This window comes from Nerophis lumbriciformis, linkage group LG08, assembly GCF_033978685.3.
Source record: "Nerophis lumbriciformis linkage group LG08, RoL_Nlum_v2.1, whole genome shotgun sequence".
Lineage (NCBI taxonomy): Eukaryota > Metazoa > Chordata > Actinopteri > Syngnathiformes > Syngnathidae > Nerophis > Nerophis lumbriciformis.
In genome coordinates, this window is record NC_084555.2 from 37,224,336 (window position 1) to 37,245,447 (window position 21,112).

Genomic DNA, 21,112 nt, shown 5'->3' on the forward strand with positions numbered 1-21,112 from the left:
GCATACAGAAATTGGATGGGGCCCCAATAATTATCTCCATGAAGACTATAGTAGAAACTAACCTCTGCCTTCTTCTGCCTGACAGCACTGGCTATGGATGGAGCATCACCCACCACCACCTCAGACACATCCCCCAATCCGGGCTCCGCCCCATGCTTTCCGTCCTTCTTAGGCTGAATGTTGAGCAGCTCTGCCATCAGGTCCGCCTCCACCACTTCCCCCAGAGCCCTGTGACCCATCTCAGTCAATGCCGACGCTTCACTGGCCTCCATCTTCTCCGTCTCTAGCACATCTCCATGGATGCCAAACTGGGTGGGATCTGGCATGTTCCCCAAAATGTCCGTCACCTTCATATTCTTAGCCCCTTCGACGAGGCCGCCCCCGAACATGGTGGTCCATAAAATATGGAAGAATCCCCAAATCAAGCTGTACACAAAGTGGAAGAGGCCGGTGATGATTACCCAGAAGAAAGCAAAGAAGCTGTGCACCGTCTCTTTCACACTCATCTTCCGGAATTTTCTGTACTGCCGTCTCATGCTCTTGAGAGTGAGTAGTTGCTGGAAGTGGCAGAGGTTTTTTCTCATGGAGATACAGGCGATGGTAAAGGCTGACGAAGACTCCAACATAACACTCTCTTCCTCTTCCTCCTCCTGGTTCTCCCCCACACTCTTATTGTCGTCATCGTCATCTTCCTCCTGACGCTCCACCGGGTCCGGCTCTGAAATCTGAGAAGCGAGCTGCATCTCAAAGATGGTATCCTCGCAGAAGTTCACAAAGAGTTCCATTTTCTCGCTCTCTCCGCCTTCGTTGACCACATCAAAGATGAACTGTCGCTTGGACTCCTTCACCTGAGGCTTCTCCCACTGGGTTCGACTTGACTCGCTGATGTCAAAGTAGACTCGCTCGATGCGCTTGGCTCCGCCCATGATTTCAATACGACCCAAATAGGGTTCAAAGTAGCTGAGGACACTCTCGGCCAGATCGAGGAACGTGGAGAGGCGGCCATCGTGTGGCATGTGCTCTGAAAGGTTGGTTAGCAGGACCGCCACATTAAAGCCAATGTCCTTAGCGGGTTCGTGGAACCTCTCTACAAACTGCACGTAGTTGAACATGTCGTTCTCATCCGCCTCAGCACAAGATAGAAGAAACTCAATCTCAGACTGGGAATACTGCTTCTGGTTCTCCATGGACTTCTGAAAATCCTTCTTTGAGATGAAACCTTTGCTCTCAGGATCACAGACCTTGAAGCTGTCTGAGGTGGTCAGATCCTTCAACTTGAGGAACATGTCAAAAAACTTGAGGATCATCTCCACATTGCTAGATGACTCCACCAAGGTGTCCACCATTTGTTTTCCAATAGTTCCATTGACAACATTTCCTGGGAAGAAATTGGAAAAGGAAATTGATGTAATCTGTTTTGTTACTGCGAGCAAACAAATGTGTTTCTTAAATAGGGATGGGTATGGTTTACATCAGGCTTATTCAACTAAACAGTTCTTGGGGCCACAATTCCAGAAAGCTAAGGACCGGGGAGCTAAACTTCCTCCTTCACCATTATTCCTATTTTGAGAACCAACATCCTCTGTAGTGGAAATGTGTTTTCAGTATTTCTTTGGTCAAGAGTCACACATTTCAGGAACAAATAGCCCTGTTATGCAAAATGCAAAAGTCTACTGCAGTGGACACTGGCCTTCACTGGCCTTTAGGAAGTTAAAATGTCAATGCAAGGATCTGCTAATGTGTTTACACTAGTCCATGTTTTTTATACAACAGAAGCACTTTAGTGTTTTTAGGAATTTGCTGCAAAAATGTTTTGAACTGAACTCGGGGGCCCGACTGGAGCCATTCCTGACAGTTACATTTGAATTGATACTAGAGCCAAATCCGCACTTATAAAACCGTGCTAACATAAGGAAAACCTAAAAATTGTGTTTATAAACAACACCTTTTTAGTTTTAAGACATTTTGTGATCGGCAAATTGAAAAAGATAAAAAATTAAATACTTTAATAATACAAAAATCATGACAACTAAGTAATACATTCAATGATTTGAATCCAATCGGAAACAAATTGTCACAGTTATCGCAGCAATACAGAACAAGGAGAACGTGCATAAGAAAAACTTGCTCGTGTTGTCAGGTTGATGGTCAAAATTCTGGGGTTTGTGAATGCACCTTGCTGTACGTGACCATGATTGGTGCATAATGGGGATGTGCTGTGCTGCTGAGAAATGTGTGTGTGGTGTTGGAACTGAGAAGTGCTGTTGGCGTGTTAAGGTGGGCAATAACTTTTAAAAGGAGCATCAGACTCCGTGATACATTGATAGATCCTTTTTTAGTCTGGTTACTAGTCCCTATGTCAACACTGCTGCCATCATGGAACCGTGTTCCGGTACCCATCCCTAGGTTTGGCACAAACTGTGTTGCAAATGCATGCCTCTATGAAGGCCTCAAAGGACTCAAAGAAGAAAAGAAAGAACTGTTACCTTCCAAAAGAGAAAGCATCATGACAATCATGTCTTTCTGCAGGTCCAGCAGCTCTTTTAATAATTCTATCTGACTGGAGTCCTGTGAGAGGATAAAAACAGAATAACAACAGAACACAAACCTTCCTCCTGTAACCAACTCCCCAAAGGGTGCTTCTCGCTAGCCTCCATCTATCAGCACATTGGTTAATGTTATTTTTCACTCTAAAGGCAGATGGTCTTGTCAGTTTGACTCATTTGGGCTCTTTATCAAGTTTGGACTCAGCACATTATCAATCTGACATGCACTTTTATACTTTCCACTCTGCCTCCCTGTGACCTCAACTGTCAAAAGAGGAACTTTCTGGTCAGCAGAATAACTTTTTTTGCTGGCTTGATTTTATTTGGCATTAAAGGCCTACTGAAACCCACTACTACCGACCACGTAGTCTGATAGTTTATATATCAATGATGAAATCTTAACATTGCAACACATGCCAATACGGCTGGGTTAGCTTACTAAAGTGCAATTTTAAATTTCGCGCGAAATATCTTGCTGAAAACGTCTCGGTATGATGACGTCAGCGCGTAACGTCACGGATTGTAGAGGACATTTTGGGACAGCATGGTGGCCAGCTATTAAGTCGTCTGTTTTCATCGCAAAATTCCACAGTATTCTGGACATCTGTGTTGGTGAATCTTTTGCAATTTGTTCAATGAACAATGGAGACAGCAAAGAAGAAAGCTGTAGATGGGAAGCGGTGTATTGCGGGCGGCTGCAGCAACACAAACACAGCCGGTGTTTCATTGTTTACATTCCCGAAAGATGACTGTCAAGCTTTACCATTGGCCTGTGGAGAACTGGGACAACAGAGACTCTTACCAGGAGGACTTTGAGTTGGATGCGCAGACGCGGTACCGTGAGTACGCATGCAGCTGCGGCTTCCAAACATTTGATCGCTTGCCCGTACGTGCGTGCCGCTATGTGCATGTCCCGTACGTAACTTTGGGGAATTGGGGAAATATATGTGCTGTATGAACTTTGGGGAGGTAAACGGTACTTTGGGCTGTGGGATTGAGTGTGTTGTGCAGGTGTTTGTGTTGTATTGGCGGGTTATATGGACGGGAGGGGGGAGGTGTTTGTTATGCGGGATTCATTTGTGGCGTATTAAATATAAGCCTGGTTGTGTTGTAGCTAATAGAGTATATATATGTCTTGTGTTTATTTACTGTTTCAGTCATTCCCAGCTGAATATCAGGTCCCACCCGCCTCTCACAGCATCGTCCCTATTTGAATCGCTCCCACTGCCCTCTAGTCCTTCACTCTCACTTTCCTCAGCCACGAATCTTTCATCCTCGCTCAAATTAATGGGGAAATCATCGCTTTCTCGGTCCGAATCGCTTTCGCTGCTGGTGGCCATGATTGTAAACAATGTGCGGATGTGAGGAGCTCCACAACCTGTGACGTCACGCTACTCGTCTGCTACTTCCGGTACAGGCAAGGCTTTTTTATCAGCGACCAAAAGTTGCGAACTTTATCGTCGATGTTCTCTACTAAATCCTTTCAGCAAAAATATGGCAATATCGCGAAATGATCAAGTATGACACATAGAATGGACCTGCTATCCCCGTTTAAATAAGAAAATCACATTTCATTAGGCCTTTAAACCATATTTTACAAACTATTACAGCAAATATATAGACTTCAGTGTGCTGGACTAGTCTTTGATTATCTATGACCTAAGAGGAACTTATATACCGATATATATATATACAAAGTCTTGCTGAGAAACCACATTTCCAAAGTGAATTTAAAACTGAAAAAGAAAGATCTCATAAAAGTATAATGGATTATGAGCATAAAACAGCAAGAAACCTTAGTGCAGTGTCAAATACAGGCGCAGACTACATACCTGGGATAACTTCATCTGCATGTTGGCAAAAACATGCAAGAAGCCCACAACTGCATCCCACAGTCTGCTATGAGCCAGGCTCTGCTGGTTACCTATACATGGACCCTACAGCAAACAGATCACCCTTAATATATACTTAAAAAAAACATTTGCACTCAGATTGGTCATAATTGAACGGTTGGTGTGTTGTGCATGTATCATTTGTATGTACCTGTATATACTCTGTCAAAGAGTTGAAGACCTGCTTAGCGACTGCAAGCGCTCTGGAGAAGTTCCTCTGACCGGCTTCATCAATAATGTCTTTTCCAGAGTAGTACCAGTAGAAATCACTGATGGATTCCTAGTAGGAAAAAAATCGAACAGAAGAGAATACAAAAAATTAACGGCATATACAGTACATATGTATGGGACAGTAAAAATATCCTACCTGAAGTCTGAGCAGATAGTCTACAGTACTAATGATGATGTTGACTGTTGTTGTGTTTCCCGTCTGCGTCCTCAGAAAGTTTTGAAAATCTGCAGATAATGTGTTTATTATTGAAGGTTTTTAGTAAGACGCTGTCAATAAAGTTGTGTTAACTAACGTATGTGGACATACCATTATTGTGTCCCTCACAGAGAAGCTGCAGAAACCTAAAAAGATCCTTTGTGAACTCGTCATTCTGAAGCACTTTGGAACCTGTGGAGCCAAGAAAACAACTGAATTGTATGGTTTAGCAATTAGATAAAACATTGTGTTTGATATTTTTGCATAATTGTACAGCTGCAAAGATGCATATATGCATTAATATAATATCAATAAAGCTGATCTGTGTTGTTAAACAACAGCAAAGCTTTGTTTATTCTTGCAAACAAAGCTTTTTGAGATGTAACTTTAATCATACGTTGGTTAGTAAAATCCAAATGAAAGAAAAACAAAACTGACATTGAAGCATTGTTGTTACTCAATTGACTGAACAGACTATCTACGTACTACAAGTTAAAATGAGCATGCATGGGTTCCGTCAGGGCAGGTGAATAAAAAGTAGGTGCGCTTATATTGCATTCAGGATGCAGAGGAGAGGAGAAGGGAAGAAGAGTCAATAGGGGGAGCAATCAAAATGACAGCATTGCATAGAGGAGAATCTAGACCGTGTATTTACCCCGCTCACTCACGTTGACTGCGACCGATGACACAAAAACATGATCAGAGGAACACACAGAAAGCAGACATAAGCAAAGGAGAAGACACTAATATTCGATCACAAGCACAGAAGAGAATGATAGCACTCCAGCTACAACTTTGCTTAGCACTGATGTACTTCCAGTTTTACAATTCACAGTCACCATCACTTATGCCTGAGCTCATTAACTGGAAATGAGCTGGAATATGTATGATGGAACTTTTTTATGGCATACACTGATCATTAGGTACACTTCTACACATCTGCTCAAGTGCCTGATTTGCAAAGTCAGCAACTTACGTTCCTAATTTCACAGTAGTTTAAAAAAATAAAATAAAATCCAAATAAAGGCATTTTACTATTAATTTTAAACTGCTAGTTTGCAAAAGCATTTACAGATAATCTCAAATAAAAAGTCAATTTGAGTTTCTTCTCTGTTGGATTAAAACAAAATTATATTTTGTAACAGTGTTAATTATTTCCAAAACTAAAGATGATAGAGCTTCTTGAATGAACACAAAACCTGTGTTGGCTTTGAGCAAGCAATGGAAACTTTCTTTTAATATACGTTTTGACATAAAACGAGTGAAATACAAAATTAGTCTTAAACAAATCTTAATCAAAATATAATTTATAGATGTAAAGGGTAATTAAAAAAGAATATGCCAAAATCATCACTATTTATTCAGTTCTAAAGCTTTGTAATCGACTGAATCAAGGGTCATTTGATACAGGAGTTATCCAAGTTTTATTGTGTTACAATTTCACCGTTGTGGTCTTGTAATCCTTTCGGCGTCGTTCAATTGTAGGAAGGCCCAGTGTTTACTTACCCTCAAAATGGCGACTCCCCAACAGAAGGTGTTTTGTGTGCTTAAGTTTGTGAAAACAAATGCGATTGTCACGGTGGAGCGTGCTTTTAGAACAGAATTTGGCATTGTTCCACCCCATCGTGAGAGCATTTAACGGTGGGTTGAACTAGTTTAAAGAGACTGGCTGCTTATGTAAAGGAAAGAGTCCTGGCAGACCTCGATGACATGAAAGATCGAATAACAGCAGCAATCAACACGGTGGATCGTGACATTCTGGGGCGTGTTTGGGAGGGATTCTCATATCGTCTTGATGCTGTCCGTGCTGCCGGTTGAGGCCATATTGAGCTCTTGTAAAGCATGAAATACTCAGTTATGTACAACACCTGCGTTCAGGCTAGGTTTTCTAATGTTTTTCATTTTTGAAATATGGAGTGATAATTTTGGCGTATTCTTTTTGAATCACTCTGTTTAACTATTGAGAGAATTGATCAAAGACTAAAAAATAGCCTGAGTATGAATAATATCAGAAATATTTTTAGCAGTTGCAAAACTCTAGGACGTGTGCTGCAAATGTCTGAATGGCCAACGGTGGATAAACAAGTAAATTATTTACCTTCTGCCATCTAGTTGAATTTATGTTTAAATCAAAAGAGCCCCAACATTGCAGTCTAAAACAGTTAATATAAACAAGTATTAAATAATGTCACTAACATCTGTTTTCTAAGATGTTAGTGACATGGTTCTGCCTGTCACTTCACGTCACCGGTATATATGGAAGATACATTATTTGTAGAAAATAAATAAAACATTTTGGACCAATTAGTAAAAAAATATCTGTCAGAGCATGTTCATGTGCCACGGCACAGTGGTTGGGAATAACTGCATTAGCTTGTGCATGTGTATCTATTGTATTGCACATACTGCATGAAACACTTGTCGGTCAAATAGATGTATTTAAACATATACTGTGTTATTGGGCTGTGGCCGTTCTAACTTCATTGGTGCCCTGTGCGAGAACACTTTTTGTCTCTTTTGTTGCTTTCAACCCTTAGTTGGCACAGGTGGCACTCATTACCAGGCGATGAGCACAAAATAAATATGAATCGGTACAGTACAGTACATCTATAACCACCGCTATTGTTAGGCGATACCGTGTGTAAAGTACAAGTGATTGACTGTAGTGGGACGCGACTTGGACACACAGTAGCAACAATGGAAATGGACTGGATCTCATTATGCTGGGTATCTAAATAAGAGGCCAGTAAGTGTGTATGAGGTGAAAAGTGATGGACAACAGTCTGTTTCACATTTGACAATGACAGTCTGGTCGCTGGAACAATCAAGGACTTTCCCCAGGGTTTAATAGTAGTAGGTTTATTTATTTGTACTTTTTTCATTGTATTGCCTCCTTGTCCCACTGTTAGTAGGCTGTGAACACTAGGGGGCAGATTTTACCTTGTTGGCATGACATTGAGGAGCATATTTGTAGATTTTTTTTTTATGTGAGAGAAACGCTTTAAAACCTGCTTCAGAATGGTGACATTACTCAATGGCAATTGTTCCAAATGCAGTGTGTAATTGTTTTTGTTTTCTTTTTCTCACTCAGCCTGAAAGATGAATAATAATAAAAAAAAATTTTTTTAAATCAATAACTTTGTTTACCTTTTTACAGACTCTAACTTAAATAATACCCATAATATTCAGCTACTTACTTGATCCTTCTTCAGTAACCATCCCGAGACCTTCTGCTTTGTTTTGCCTCTCAAAAGCATTCAGATCCAGGACACTGACAGGGAACATAAACCAATATAGGTTTAAAATATTCTAGTAACTACAAAAATGAAAACAAAAGTGTATGGACGTACCTGCAAGACATCATTAGTCCAGATAAGCTTTTGAAAAAGCCGACATCCCTCTTCTCTTTAAGGTAGTCCAACATTTTCTGCACAAAACAAGGAGAATAGACTGAATTAATTTAAAGGTTTTTTTTTAATTGTTTGAACGCAATTTTGAAAACAAATACTCATATTTTAAAAACATTATAAAAATGCTGTTTTGTTTTCATCTTACTAATACCAGTCTTAAAATGATCAAACCGGATTGAAATTAGTTCCAGTGATCAATACAAAACACAATTGTAAAGAGCCTGACTTTTAGAAATAGTATGTATTTTACATTTTTACAGTATGTAAGGGAATTTAGATGACAACAAGATAATGACAAACCCACAACATTCTTCATGATTACTTTGAGGTATAAGACTACAGAGAAAGTACACAAGTACAATTAAATTAACAATGACTGTACTCAACACTGATACTAAGGACTGAAAACTATATATTTCTTACCAATCTCAGTTACAGTAACATATCAATCAAAAATGAAAATCTGTAAATGAGAATAGTTGTAAAGTTTGGACGTAAAAAATCTGTAGACAAATTTAAATTACTTCATTTAGTACACTTAGAGCAAATTTAAAGAACAACTAAAGCAACTACAAAAACAAGAACAATACATCAGAATCAGAAATACTTTAATATTCCACATGCAACTTTAATCATTATCCTCCTTCTTCCTCTATGACATGGGTGTCAAACTCTGGCCGGCGGGCCAAATTTGGCCCGTGAGGTGATATCAAAATTACACGAGAGCTGGCCCGCCGATTATATACAGCGGCGGTGCCGCGGTACATTGCTAATTCTCATACTTGCCAAACCTCCCGGGAGACTCACAAATTTCAGCAGTGCCCCTCTCGAGGATTGTAACGTCCCTTTTTCATCCAGTCCAACAATTGCTGGCTCAGTTACATAATGTGTGCGGCTTTGGCACGCACACAGAAGTGAATGCAACGCATACTTGATCTTCAGCGATACACGTTACACTGAGGGTGCCAGTATAAAAACCTTTAACATTGTTAGAAATATACGCCACACTGTGAATCCACACCAAATAAGAATGACAAACACATTATGGGAGAACATCCGCACAGTAACAGTAATATGGACAAGATGGCGGCGCCCTGATGGCAGCGGCTTGCAGACGCTCTTGGAAGTGTAGAGCGATTTGGCAAAAATACCCGTCAATTCTGTCTATTTCATGGCTGGCTCACAGCGTGGACACTTCGTGATCAGATACGACCGACAGACGATTCTGGATGTGGATAGATCGGGCCGTTATAGGCTGAAAGATGCAGGTACTTTCGACCTCCTCGCTAGCATGGGGATTCTTCGCTGGCTACATCCAGCGGCCTCTAAAGCAGCGGAGTCAAGTGCCAGCGGGGACCGTCAACGGAAGACACATAAGCGGTGTGAGCGGAAGCAGAAGCGGGGATGCCGAGCGGGGCTAACAACAAAGCGAAAGGCTAATCCTCAAAGAAGCGCTAGTCCGGGTGAGAAGTTTGTTAAAATAGAACTAGCCAGCGCCAGGCTGGATAATACCTGCACACATAGCAACTATTTTAGAACAATACACAACTCAAAAAATGATTTTTCTGTGTCAGAAGTAGACATGCACTCTACTGAGGTGGCAAGTTATGATGCGGTTCGGTTTATCACAACATCAAGCAAACAATCGGAAAATTCCCGTCATATCAATTCCTAGATATGGTCGAAATGATTTAAAGTGCACTACACATAATAAACACAACATTATTAATATTGCTACTATGGATAATTTCAACAAAAACTCCTCAAAACAGCCCACTACCTATAATATGGGCTTCTTAAACATAAGATCATTATCTTCCAAAACGCTATTAGTTAATGAGGTCATTAGAGACAATAATCTTGACGTTATTGGTCTCGCCGAGACCTGGCTCAAACCAGACGATTTCTTTGCGCTGGGTGAGGCGTCTCCTCCTGGCTATGCGGGAGCGCATATTGCCCGTCCCATTAAAAGGGGTGGGGGAGTTGCACTCATACACAATAAAAACTTTAATCTTACCCCGAACCTAAATAATAAATATAACTCGTTTGAGATGCTTACTATGAGGTTTGTCACACCGCTGCCTCTCCACCTGGCTGTTATCTACCGCCCCCCAGGACCCAATTCGGACTTCATCAGTGAATTTTCAGAGTTCGTTGCTGATTTAGTGACGCACGCCGACAATATAATCATAATGGGGGACTTTAATATCCATATGAATACCCCATCGGACCCTCAGCGCATGGCGCTCCAGACTATAATTGATAGCTGTGGTCTTACACAAATAATAAATGAACCTACGCATCGCAACGGAAATACGATAGATCTAGTGCTGCTCAGGGGTGTCACCACCTCCAAAGTTACGATACTCCCGTATACTAAAGTAATGTCCGATCATTACCTTATAAAATTTGAAGTTCTGACTCATTGTCAACAAACTAATAATAATAACTACTATAGCAGCCGCAACATTAATGCTGCCACAACGATGACTCTTGCTGGCCTACTGCCTTCGGTAATGGCACCATTCCCAAATTATGTCGGCTCTATTGATAACCTCACTAACAACTTTAACGACGCCCTGCGCGACACCATTGATAGTATAGCACCGCTAAAGCTTAAAATAGCCCCTAAAAGGCGCACCCCATGGTTTACAGAAGAAACTAGAGCCCATAAATGATCATGTAGAAAGCTGGAACGCAAATGGCGCGCTACTAAACTTGAGGTTTTCCATCAAGCATGGAGTGATAGTTTAATAACTTATAAACACATGCTTACCCTAGCTAAAGCTAAATATTACTCAAATCTCATCCACCTCAACAAAAATGATCCGAAATTTTTGTTTAGTACAGTAGCATCGCTAACCCAACAAGGGACTCCTCCCAGTAGCTCCACCCACTCAGCAGATGATTTTATGAATTTCTTTAATAAGAAAATTGAACTCATTAGAAAGGAGATTAAAGACAATGCATCGCAGCTACAACTGGGTTCTATTAACACAGATACGACTGTATCTACGAAGGATACCGCCCTCCAAAATAGTTTCTCTCTCTTTGATGAAATAACACTAGAGGAATTGTTAAGATGTGTCAATGGGACAAAACAAACAACATGTTTACTTGACCCATTTCCTGGGAAACTTATTAAGGAGCTTTTTGTATTATTAGGTCCATCAGTGCTAAATATTATAAACTTATCACTTTCCTCTGGCACTGTTCCACTAGCATTCAAAAAAGCGGTTATTCATCCTTTGCTCAAAAGACCTAACCTCGATCCTGACCTCATGGTAAACTACCGGCCGGTGTCCCACCTTCCGTTTATCTCGAAAATCCTCGAAAAAATTGTCGCACAGCAGCTAAATGAACACTTAATGTCTAACAATCTCTGTGAACCTTTTCAATCCGGTTTCAGGGCAAATCACTCTACGGAGACAGCCCTCGCAAAAATGACTAATGATCTACTGCTAACGATGGATTCTGATGCGTCATCTATGTTGCTGCTTCTTGATCTTAGCGCTGCTTTCGATACCGTCGATCATAACATTTTATTAGAGCGTATCAAAACACGTATTGGTATGTCAGACTTAGCCTTGTCGTGGTTTAACTCTTATCTTACTGACAGGATGCAGTGCGTCTCCCATAACAATGTGACCTCGGACTATGTTAAGGTAACGTGCGGAGTCCCCCAAGGTTCGGTTCTTGGCCCTGCACTCTTTAGTATTTACATGTTGCCGCTAGGCGACATCATACGCAAATACGGTGTTAGCTTTCATTGCTATGCTGATGACACCCAACTCTACATGCCCCTAAAGCTGACCAACACGCCGGATTGTAGTCAGCTGGAGGTGTGTCTTAATGAAATTAAACAATGGATGTCCGCTAACTTCTTGCAACTCAACACTAAGAAAACGGAAATGCTGATTATCGGTCCTGCTAAACACCGACATTTATTTGATAATACCACCTTAACATTTGACAACCAAACAATTACACAAAGCGACTCAGTAAAGAATCTGGGTATTATCTTCGACCCAACTCTCTCCTTTGAGTCACACATTAAGAGTGTTACTAAAACGGCCTTCTTTCATCTCCGTAATATCGCTAAAATTCGTTCCATTTTGTCCACTAGCGACGCTGAGATCATTATTCATGCGTTCGTTACGTCTCGTCTCGATTACTGTAACGTATTATTTTCGGGTCTCCCTATGTCTAGCATTAAAAGATTACAGTTGGTACAAAATGCGGCTGCTAGACTTTTGACAAGAACAAGAAAGTTTGATCATATTACGCCTATACTGGCTCACCTGCACTGGCTTCCTGTGCACTTAAGATGCGACTTTAAGGTTTTACTACTTACGTATAAAATACTACACGGTCTAGCTCCAGCCTATCTTGCCGATTGTATTGTACCATATGTCCCGGCAAGAAATCTGCGTTCAAAGAACTCCGGCTTATTAGTGATTCCCAGAGCCCAAAAAAAGTCTGCGGGCTGTAGAGCGTTTTCTATTCGGGCTCCAGCACTATGGAATGCCCTCCCGGTAACAATTAGAGATGCTACCTCAGTAGAAACATTTAAGTCCCATCTCAAAACTCATTTGTATACTCTAGCCTTTGAATAGCCCCCCTTTTTTTAGACCAGTTGATCTGCCGTTTCTTTTCTTTTCTCCTCTGCTCCCCCTTATCCCTTGTGGAAGGGGAGACACACAGATCCGGTGGCCATGGATGGGGTGCTGGCTGTCCGGGGTCGGGACCCGGGGTAGACCGCTCGCCTGTATATCGGTTGGGAACATCTCTGCGCTGCTGACCCGTCTCCGCTCGGGATGGTTTCCTGCTGACCCCACTGTGGACTGGACTCTTACTGTTATGCTGGATCCACTATGGACTGGACTCTCACAATATTATGTTAGACCCACTCGACATCCATTGCATTCGGTCTCCCTAGAGGGGGGGGGTTACCCACATATGCGGTCCTCTCCAAGGTTTCTCATAGTCATTCACATCGACGTCCCACTGGGGTGAGTTTTTCCTTGCCCTTATGTGGGCTATACCGAGGATGTCCTTGTGGCTTGTGCAGCCCTTTGAGACACTTGTGATTTAGGGCTATATAAATAAATATTGATTGATTGATAAACACAACAGAACAAATACCCAGAATCCCATGCAGCACTAACTCTTCCGGGACGCTACAATATACACCCACACCCCCCACACACCTTGTAGTGTCAGGTTCCAGGTGTTGTGCCGGATAATGCAGCCCGGCGTAGAATGCACCCCCTGACGGGAGTGTTATATCAACTACAGCCCACACTTAGAGTTTCCACGTGCAAGATTGAATGTATTTGAAAAAGTTATTTAATAAGAAGCTAAAAGTGCAAAAAGAATAATGTTCGTGTTGGAGGAGTTGTGAATGAATGAAATATGAAATCCGTGCTGCAGTCGCTGCTGGGCCACAACATTAGGTACACCTGCAGACTGCAGCACAGATTTCATAAAACACCTTGCTTGTTCAATATTTAATACAAAACTTGTTTGGGTCCCTATCAAAAAGGTTAATTTGTTCAACCTTGGCCCGCGGCTTTGTTCAGTTTTAAATTTTGGCCCACTCTGTATTTGAGTTTGACACCCCTGCTCTATGAGCTACCCCTCTCATCCTCAATCTTCTTCGTCCAGCTCGTTCCAATTTTGTTGAAAACAGCTAGACTCATTTGCTGCCTTTTATAGCACCTACTTGATTGTCAATTAGTTTTTGGGATTGTTTACGCACTAAAATTAAAAGTACTACACTATTAGAAAAACCTTACTGTACACTCAAGAAAGAAAACATCAGCCCAGATTTGCACAACTATGAGCACACTGCCAATCTCACACTATTTACAAAACAACTGGGCCTGTTTGTGTGTACTAAAACATGTGCAAACTTGATAGGACACACAAAGCTGACCTACCAAATGTGTGCAAAGTGGAGAGCATTTGTTAAGTGAGCACAATACGATGTGCAATCCATTTTGCGTCTCTGTCTTCAATATGTAAAATATATGCTTACTAACACTCCTTTGCTTATTTATAAACAAACCAATCACGTGTATAGGCACTATAAAAAGCAGCAGTTGAGTTTATCTGTTGGCAACTACAATGGAAAGAGTTAGAGGAATAACCTACAGAGGAAGAGGAAGAGATGGAAGCCATGAGGGAGGTAGAGGCCAAGGAAGAGGACAACAAGGAGATGCTTAAGTAAAGAAAAGGACCAATGTTATGGTCTCCAGCTCCTGGCTGAGGTAACTCTAATCATGGAGAAGGTCTGTAACCAAATGCGAGATGCTTCTTTACAAGAATAGATTGGCCCTTCAAGACATTTTTTTTCCAAGATGTCTTGTGAATTAGAACATTGCCTGCGAGTCTGCGACATCGATGAAATTCTCTGGCCAGATGAGGCAAAGAGAAAATGGTTGATTTTATTGTATTTTTTTGTTTTTCACAATAACTATTCAAATTAAAACTGTGCTAATGTAGTATTTAACAGCATGTTTCTGACTTTTCAACTTACAGTAAACTGACAGGTTTGTTACAGTATATACTGTAGTATGAATCTCTTTGTCAACATTTTGGGCCTGCAGCAAAATAAATGACATTTTCTATAGTCTGCAACACTGGTCTTGTGTAGTGTTTGGTGAATTTATAGTATGGTATATTTAAACTTTTTCCATGTACTTTGTCTATAGTAACCCACTCTAATCATTGGGAAGTAGAAGTACTAAAACTGTTTTAGGTTTATCACAGCAGAGTGTAACTACTGTACTTCAAACAAAAATAGTCATTTGCAACGTATATGTTTAATATGGTAACAAAATATGCGTGTATTTACAATAGTGTTTCATTTTGGAAAATATCTAAGGTGTTCTGCCAATTGGTGTGGTTGTGCTATTGTGTAGTGTTTTGAAAAAGCGAGCCCTGTTTTCAAAATCGTGCTTATGTAAGCAATCCAAAAACATGATATGCACATGTGTGATTCCACACCTGGTGGACGTTACTGTCCAATTAATTCATTAGTGTAGTCATTGTAACCTCACAATCTTTAGGAGGAGTACTCCGGCGACACCTGTTTCCATCAGGGGGGTCGATGTAGACATGGTTGAGGATTATAAATACCTAGGTGTACACATCGAAAACAAGCTGAACGGGTCAAAACACGCTGAGTCACTCGACAAGAAGGGACAGAGCCACCTCTACTTCCTCAGGAGGCTAGGATCCTTCAACATCTGTACAAAGATGATGAAGATGTTCTACGAGTCGGTGGTGGCGGGCGCCTTCTTGTACGCCGTGGCCTGCTGGGGCAGCGGGTTGAGAACGAGGGACGCAAACAGACTGGACAAGTTGGCAGAGAAGGCCAGTAATGTGGTGGGAGTGGAGCTAGACTCTCTGGCGGTGGTGTCAGAGAGGAGAAGTCTAGCAAAACTCCTAGCCATTATGGACAACACCTCCCACCCACTACACTCGGACCTTGCAGAGAGAGTGAGCACGTTCAGTGGAAGGCTCAGACTCCCAAAATGCAACACGGAACGACACAGGAGGTCCTTCATACCGACAGCCATCAGACTGTATAATGCATATGTTCCTTGACTGCACTTAAATGTAGAGTATATGTAGAATATATTTATATTATTTATATAATACCGTGTTTTTCGGACTATAAGTCGCAGTTTTTTTCATAGTTTGGCCGGGGGTGCGACTTATACTCAGAAGCGACTTATGTGTGAAATTATGAACACATTACCGTAAAATATCAAATAATATTATTTCGATTTTATGGGATTTAGCGATTAGGAGTGACAGATTGTTTGGTAAACGTATAGCCTGTTCTATATGTTATAGTTATTTGAATGACTCTTACCATAATATGTTACGTTAACATACCAGGCACGTTCTCAGTTGGTTATTTATGCCTCATATAACGTACACCTATACAGCCTGTTGTTCACTATTCTTTATTTATTTTAAATTGCTTTTCAAATGTCTATTCTTGGTGTTGGGTTTTATCAAATACATTTCCCCCAAAAATGCGACTTATACTCCAGTGTGACTTATATATGTTTTTTTCCTTCTTTATTATGCATTTTCGGCAGGTGCGACTTATAATCCGGTGCGACTTATACTCCGAAAAATACGGTATAGATATATATATATATTATGTATATTACATTATTTATTACTATTATTGTCTATTGTGAGTGAACTGTGGTGCTGAATTTCCCCCAGGGATCAATAAAGTACTTTCTATTCTATTGTGTTCTATTATCTGTGTCCAAGGTGTAAAAATGTGAGAGTAAAGAGTTTTGCAAATCATTTTGTGCAATGTTTTGCAAAAAGTTTGAAGCTGAGTATGTGCTTATTATTGTGCCTCTTCAGATGTGTGAACATTTTCATTTTAGTGTGTAAAAAACTGTAAATATTCAGAAATGGCTGTTACCTGCTGGACCAGAATGTTTCCCCCGTTGAGAATAGAGATGCCCAGTTTCAGCGTGAAGGTCACCATAGCAACCAGTCGACCTGATTGATGACCACGTAGTACAAATCATGCGTACAGCAAAAATGTGGTCACTGTATGAGCGATCTTATGAAGATGTTGTACCTTTACTAGCGGCTATCATCTGGAGCACCATCTCTGCAGCCCCGCGGTCGTGCAGTCGGGCCTGCTGGTACAACATCTTTTGTTTCTCCATTTCCTTCTCCTGTAACACATGACACAGATTATGCACCATGCTGTGAAATACATATTGTGTCAGCTGCAGTCACACCTCAAAGGTTTTGTCTTTTTCTTCCTCATCATTTTCCTCTTCCCCGTCAGCACAACTCTGCGTGAGAAAATACGATACATCACCTGCATTGTTTTTTTTCAGTCAAAGCCAATAATACAAAAAGTACCTTGGCCATCATATCTGCATATGCAATGTACAAGGGATCTTCTTCCAAAGAGCTGAGGGGCAAAACAGTTTAATATTGTTTGATAATAATTTGCATGCAATCACATCTGAGTGTGTGGAAATGAGAGGTGGACCAGGGCAAGTAGGTATGTTTGCGCGTGTGTGTGTGTGTGTGTGTGTGTGTGTGTTTGCGTGTTTTTACCTGCACTCGGTAAGAGCATTGTGGCTGAAATGCAGAATGAGCTGGTGAAGAGGGTCCGGCCGTTTTCGAACGTCCTCTTCTTCTTCTTCCTCCACTTTGGGCTGTGTTTTCTGGACAAGTCAAAGCCTCCCATTATACAGTATATGTGACGACTGTGATGCCACCTGACTTAACTTTACACAACAAGCTTCTATGAAGAAGCATGCAGGCCATTATGCACAAACACAAGAAGGTGGCCATGCACAGGTGACAAGCAGCAGCTTTGCAAAGGCGAAGAATGGGAATAAACATGATTCTCTGTGAGCCCTATTTACATTTTTACATGTTATATTATTGTTCTGGGCAAGTCCAATATCAGACTGTAAAAATAGGGACAATGTTTTTAGGGTCTTGAACTGTTCGCTTGTCACTTTCATTCCAGATTATATGAGAAAACCATACAGTGCAACCCGCTAATGTCAACACCCAGCTTGTGTCAACCAACTCATGAGGTCCTGGTCCACTGTGATCTTATTAATAAAAAAGAGACCGCTTAAGTCGACGTTGTCGTACAGTACAGTACATAGTCGACAGGTTTTAGACATCAAATCTGAGACCCAAAAGGGTTGTTTCTCTGAAAAATCGGTCCGTCTATATCAACATTATTTGTATTGTCAACTTCCTCATTATCGCTAAGTGGTGTAAGACCACAACAGCAGCATAACTACTGTCTAGTTACACGGCAGTGAAAAAACCTATGCACTAGGAGCCTAATTTTCCCACAGTTGCGTGGCTGCACAGTTGCGTTCAGCCAAGATGCACGCTCTGGATGGAACAACCCTAAAAATGTGGGCGTTTCCAGTCAAACCTGTTTTTGCACGTAATTCTACCATCGATTTTTGTCCCTGTGCGTTTCTGAAGTTGCAATAGGTTAATTGCCTCGTTAAGATTAAATATCATATTGCATTTGAAGTTTGGATGCGTGTACACTACACGTAATAAAATAATAAAAGAGATTTTCAGAAAACTTTCAAATCCATTCTGATCGCTTCAAATGGACACACCTGCAAACATCCATTGAGATGAGGATAAAAGGACCATAATGCCACTCCGAATTAACTATTAAAAACCAAAATACACATCATATACTGTACTTGGCTGTGTCTTCGCGTGATTGGGAGGAACAAGGCCGCGACAACAGCGTAAAATGTAATGGAACCACACATACCGGCCGCATTTGGACATCCTGGGATGTTCCATGTCAGATATCATGTAAAAGTGCACCTTCGGCAATGGGTATTGTCAGTTTGACAATTCAGTGTGGAATTTTGCACAAGCTTGCATGGCATTGAGAATGTTAACCAAATCCAAATTCAATTCCATCAATTCAAATTTATGTTAGAAAGTAGAAAATGTATTTAAAGTCTAATTGAAGGAAGTAAAAAAAAAAAAATAATACACCATGAAATTCCACTTGACAATTTTGGTGTTATTCCAAGCTCAAAATATACAGTATATTCCATACATGACAGTTTTGCATGTTACATTAAAAATATTATTACCATGCACGGCATGTATATATTATAATTTAATAACAACACGTTTGTCGTTGACAATTAAAAAAACAAATTCTATGAAACAGACAATTTTATTCGGAGTAACTTCAAATTACATAAAATGGTGGAAAAATACTTAATTTCCCAGTGCTTAATTTAGTGTTTGCGAAGTATTTTTACTGTTCAGGCAAAAACCTTTAGTTTCCTGCTATTTAGCTACACAGAATTTCTCTGAATTTCAATGAACTTACTTCCACTTTTTATAATTCCAATTCACCATCCTGTGGGGTTCTTCAAACAAATTGAAATTTGCAACAGCCTGATGCCAAGACACCATTGCTTTCATACCATCAGTCTCATTAGATATGCTTGTAAAATAAATGTAATAATATACTTAGGACCTCATGACCAAAAACAAAGAAACATGTTTCCCATGTTGCTCTTTGATGTAGTCTAAAGACTATGTATATCAACCTGTTATTACACAGATTTCAAACAAGTGAAAGAAAACAAATAGGCCTACTAAAACCTTGATGTTTCTTAACCAAACATCAAACTAATACACTGGGGTACTGTTGAACTTAGCACTGCACTTAGACAACTGGGTGACGTCACTCTGACATCAGTGGTGATGTCAGGCTTGCTACACAAACAGGCCACATCACTGACAGGTGAAAAAAAGCACAATAAGACGAGGTGTTACCAAGTTCAATGACGTAGACACACAATGTCACAAGTAAAGCAGGTGTGGAAGGAGAGGGCCGAGGCTCCCACAAAGCACTCCACCAACAGTAAGGCATTTTACAAGTACTTACTGCAAGATCCTGTACTAGCTTCTCCTCAAAGGAGTACTCCTCTGTTTCTATCCATATTCTCTGATAGGCCAGGAGGAAGAGGTTAATAGAGCGATGCCTATGGAGGGGGTAAGAGGACATTAGCCCAGGTTAGATAGAAGCAGAGCAAAAGAGGGAAGCAGGCCCTTTAGAAAAGGGTTAGGATGGTTAGTTGAGAACCCTGGTACATCCCACTGGCCATGAATTGTTTCTGATTTAAGAAATATAAATATTACAGACTAAATCATGTCACAAATTGGTCGATTGTTAGCTTTGGGGAAACTCTGCAAACCCTTTAATCTTTAAATACAAATGGGTTCCTACTCTGAAATAGAACCCGGATGCTCCTAAATCGGGATGGGCATTTTGATTAAATCTTCAATTTTTTACCTGTTATTTTCAATGAGATGAGCACATCGCTCTCTGAAAGTTAAACCCTCTTGTTTCACTGCCACTGTTGTACTGAGCAGAGCCATAATATGCATGGACATAGCTGACATCATGTTGTTCAGCTCAGACCACACACTAATTGATATTAACACACCTCTGCTGGTTGCAGCTAAGTCGCACACTCAATTACACGTCAATTCCCTTAAGAGGTGATGAATCTACAATTATCAATGTTATGATTACAATTACTGCTGTCCTAATGTGCTATTGGTCTGATATCAGCAAAAAACATGTCTAATGGAATATTTATACAAGCAGTCCTGTAGCGAGTTAACAGCAAGGTTGGTCCTTTCTCATACTGTAGCAAAGTCATTTACAATAGGTAATGTAGGTTATAGGCTACTAGGAGTAAGCAGCTACACAACAGCTAAGCACACAAGGTAGACACACAGTGCGTAATAAATGTCCATAACTGAACAACATTGCAGTCTAAAACAGTTAATATAAACAAGTATTAAATTATTATGCATATTACTTACCAATAAAAAGGGCCTGATTTACTAAAGGTTTGCGCGTACTAAAACACGTGCAAACTTGATGACACACGCAAAGCTAAACGTGTGCAAAGTGGAATAGCGTCTGTTAAGTGAGCAGCATAAGGTGTGCAATCCCGTTTTCATCAAAACACCCACAATACTGGGAGGAGACAATGCAAATATAATTATTTGGCACGCGCGGTGTGATTAATCAACACTCATCACCGTTTTGCAAGCACTATTTTGCGTTTTTTAGCACGTGTCAGAAGGACGTGCAAACTGAAAGTTCCACACACGGCTGCAGGATCAGTGATTGCGCTGCACAGACAGACGATGGACATACGAGAATCCTCCGTTCTACCTATATATTAGACATATTGTCTATTCAGCAATTTCCTTTTATAATTTTAGAGTTGATAGATAATT

At 40.7% G+C, this 21,112-nt stretch overlaps 1 protein-coding gene across 5 annotated transcripts in view; it reads right to left on the minus strand.

The window, feature by feature from the left end:
• The window catches only part of LOC133611746 (ryanodine receptor 3-like), a 359,447-nt gene that overhangs the window by 20,868 nt on the left and 317,467 nt on the right, over window positions 1-21,112 (minus strand). For 3 of the 5 annotated variants that reach the window (XM_061968833.2, XM_061968831.2, XM_061968830.2), the window contains 15 exons: window positions 19,743-19,839; window positions 17,393-17,502; window positions 17,192-17,243; window positions 17,065-17,121; window positions 16,899-16,998; window positions 16,737-16,816; window positions 8,216-8,292; window positions 8,063-8,136; window positions 5,521-5,538; window positions 4,977-5,057; window positions 4,806-4,894; window positions 4,590-4,718; window positions 4,379-4,483; window positions 2,487-2,568; window positions 63-1,378 (listed from right to left, as the gene is read on the minus strand). In XM_061968833.2, coding sequence (XP_061824817.2) covers window positions 63-1,378; window positions 2,487-2,568; window positions 4,379-4,483; window positions 4,590-4,718; window positions 4,806-4,894; window positions 4,977-5,057; window positions 5,521-5,538; window positions 8,063-8,136; window positions 8,216-8,292; window positions 16,737-16,816; window positions 16,899-16,998; window positions 17,065-17,121; window positions 17,192-17,243; window positions 17,393-17,502; window positions 19,743-19,839 — 2,467 coding nt within the window. The remainder of the gene's footprint in view (window positions 1-62; window positions 1,379-2,486; window positions 2,569-4,378; window positions 4,484-4,589; window positions 4,719-4,805; window positions 4,895-4,976; window positions 5,058-5,520; window positions 5,539-8,062; window positions 8,137-8,215; window positions 8,293-16,736; window positions 16,817-16,898; window positions 16,999-17,064; window positions 17,122-17,191; window positions 17,244-17,392; window positions 17,503-19,742; window positions 19,840-21,112) is intronic. The other 2 variants (XM_061968834.2, XM_061968832.2) reach the window with 1 other exon arrangement.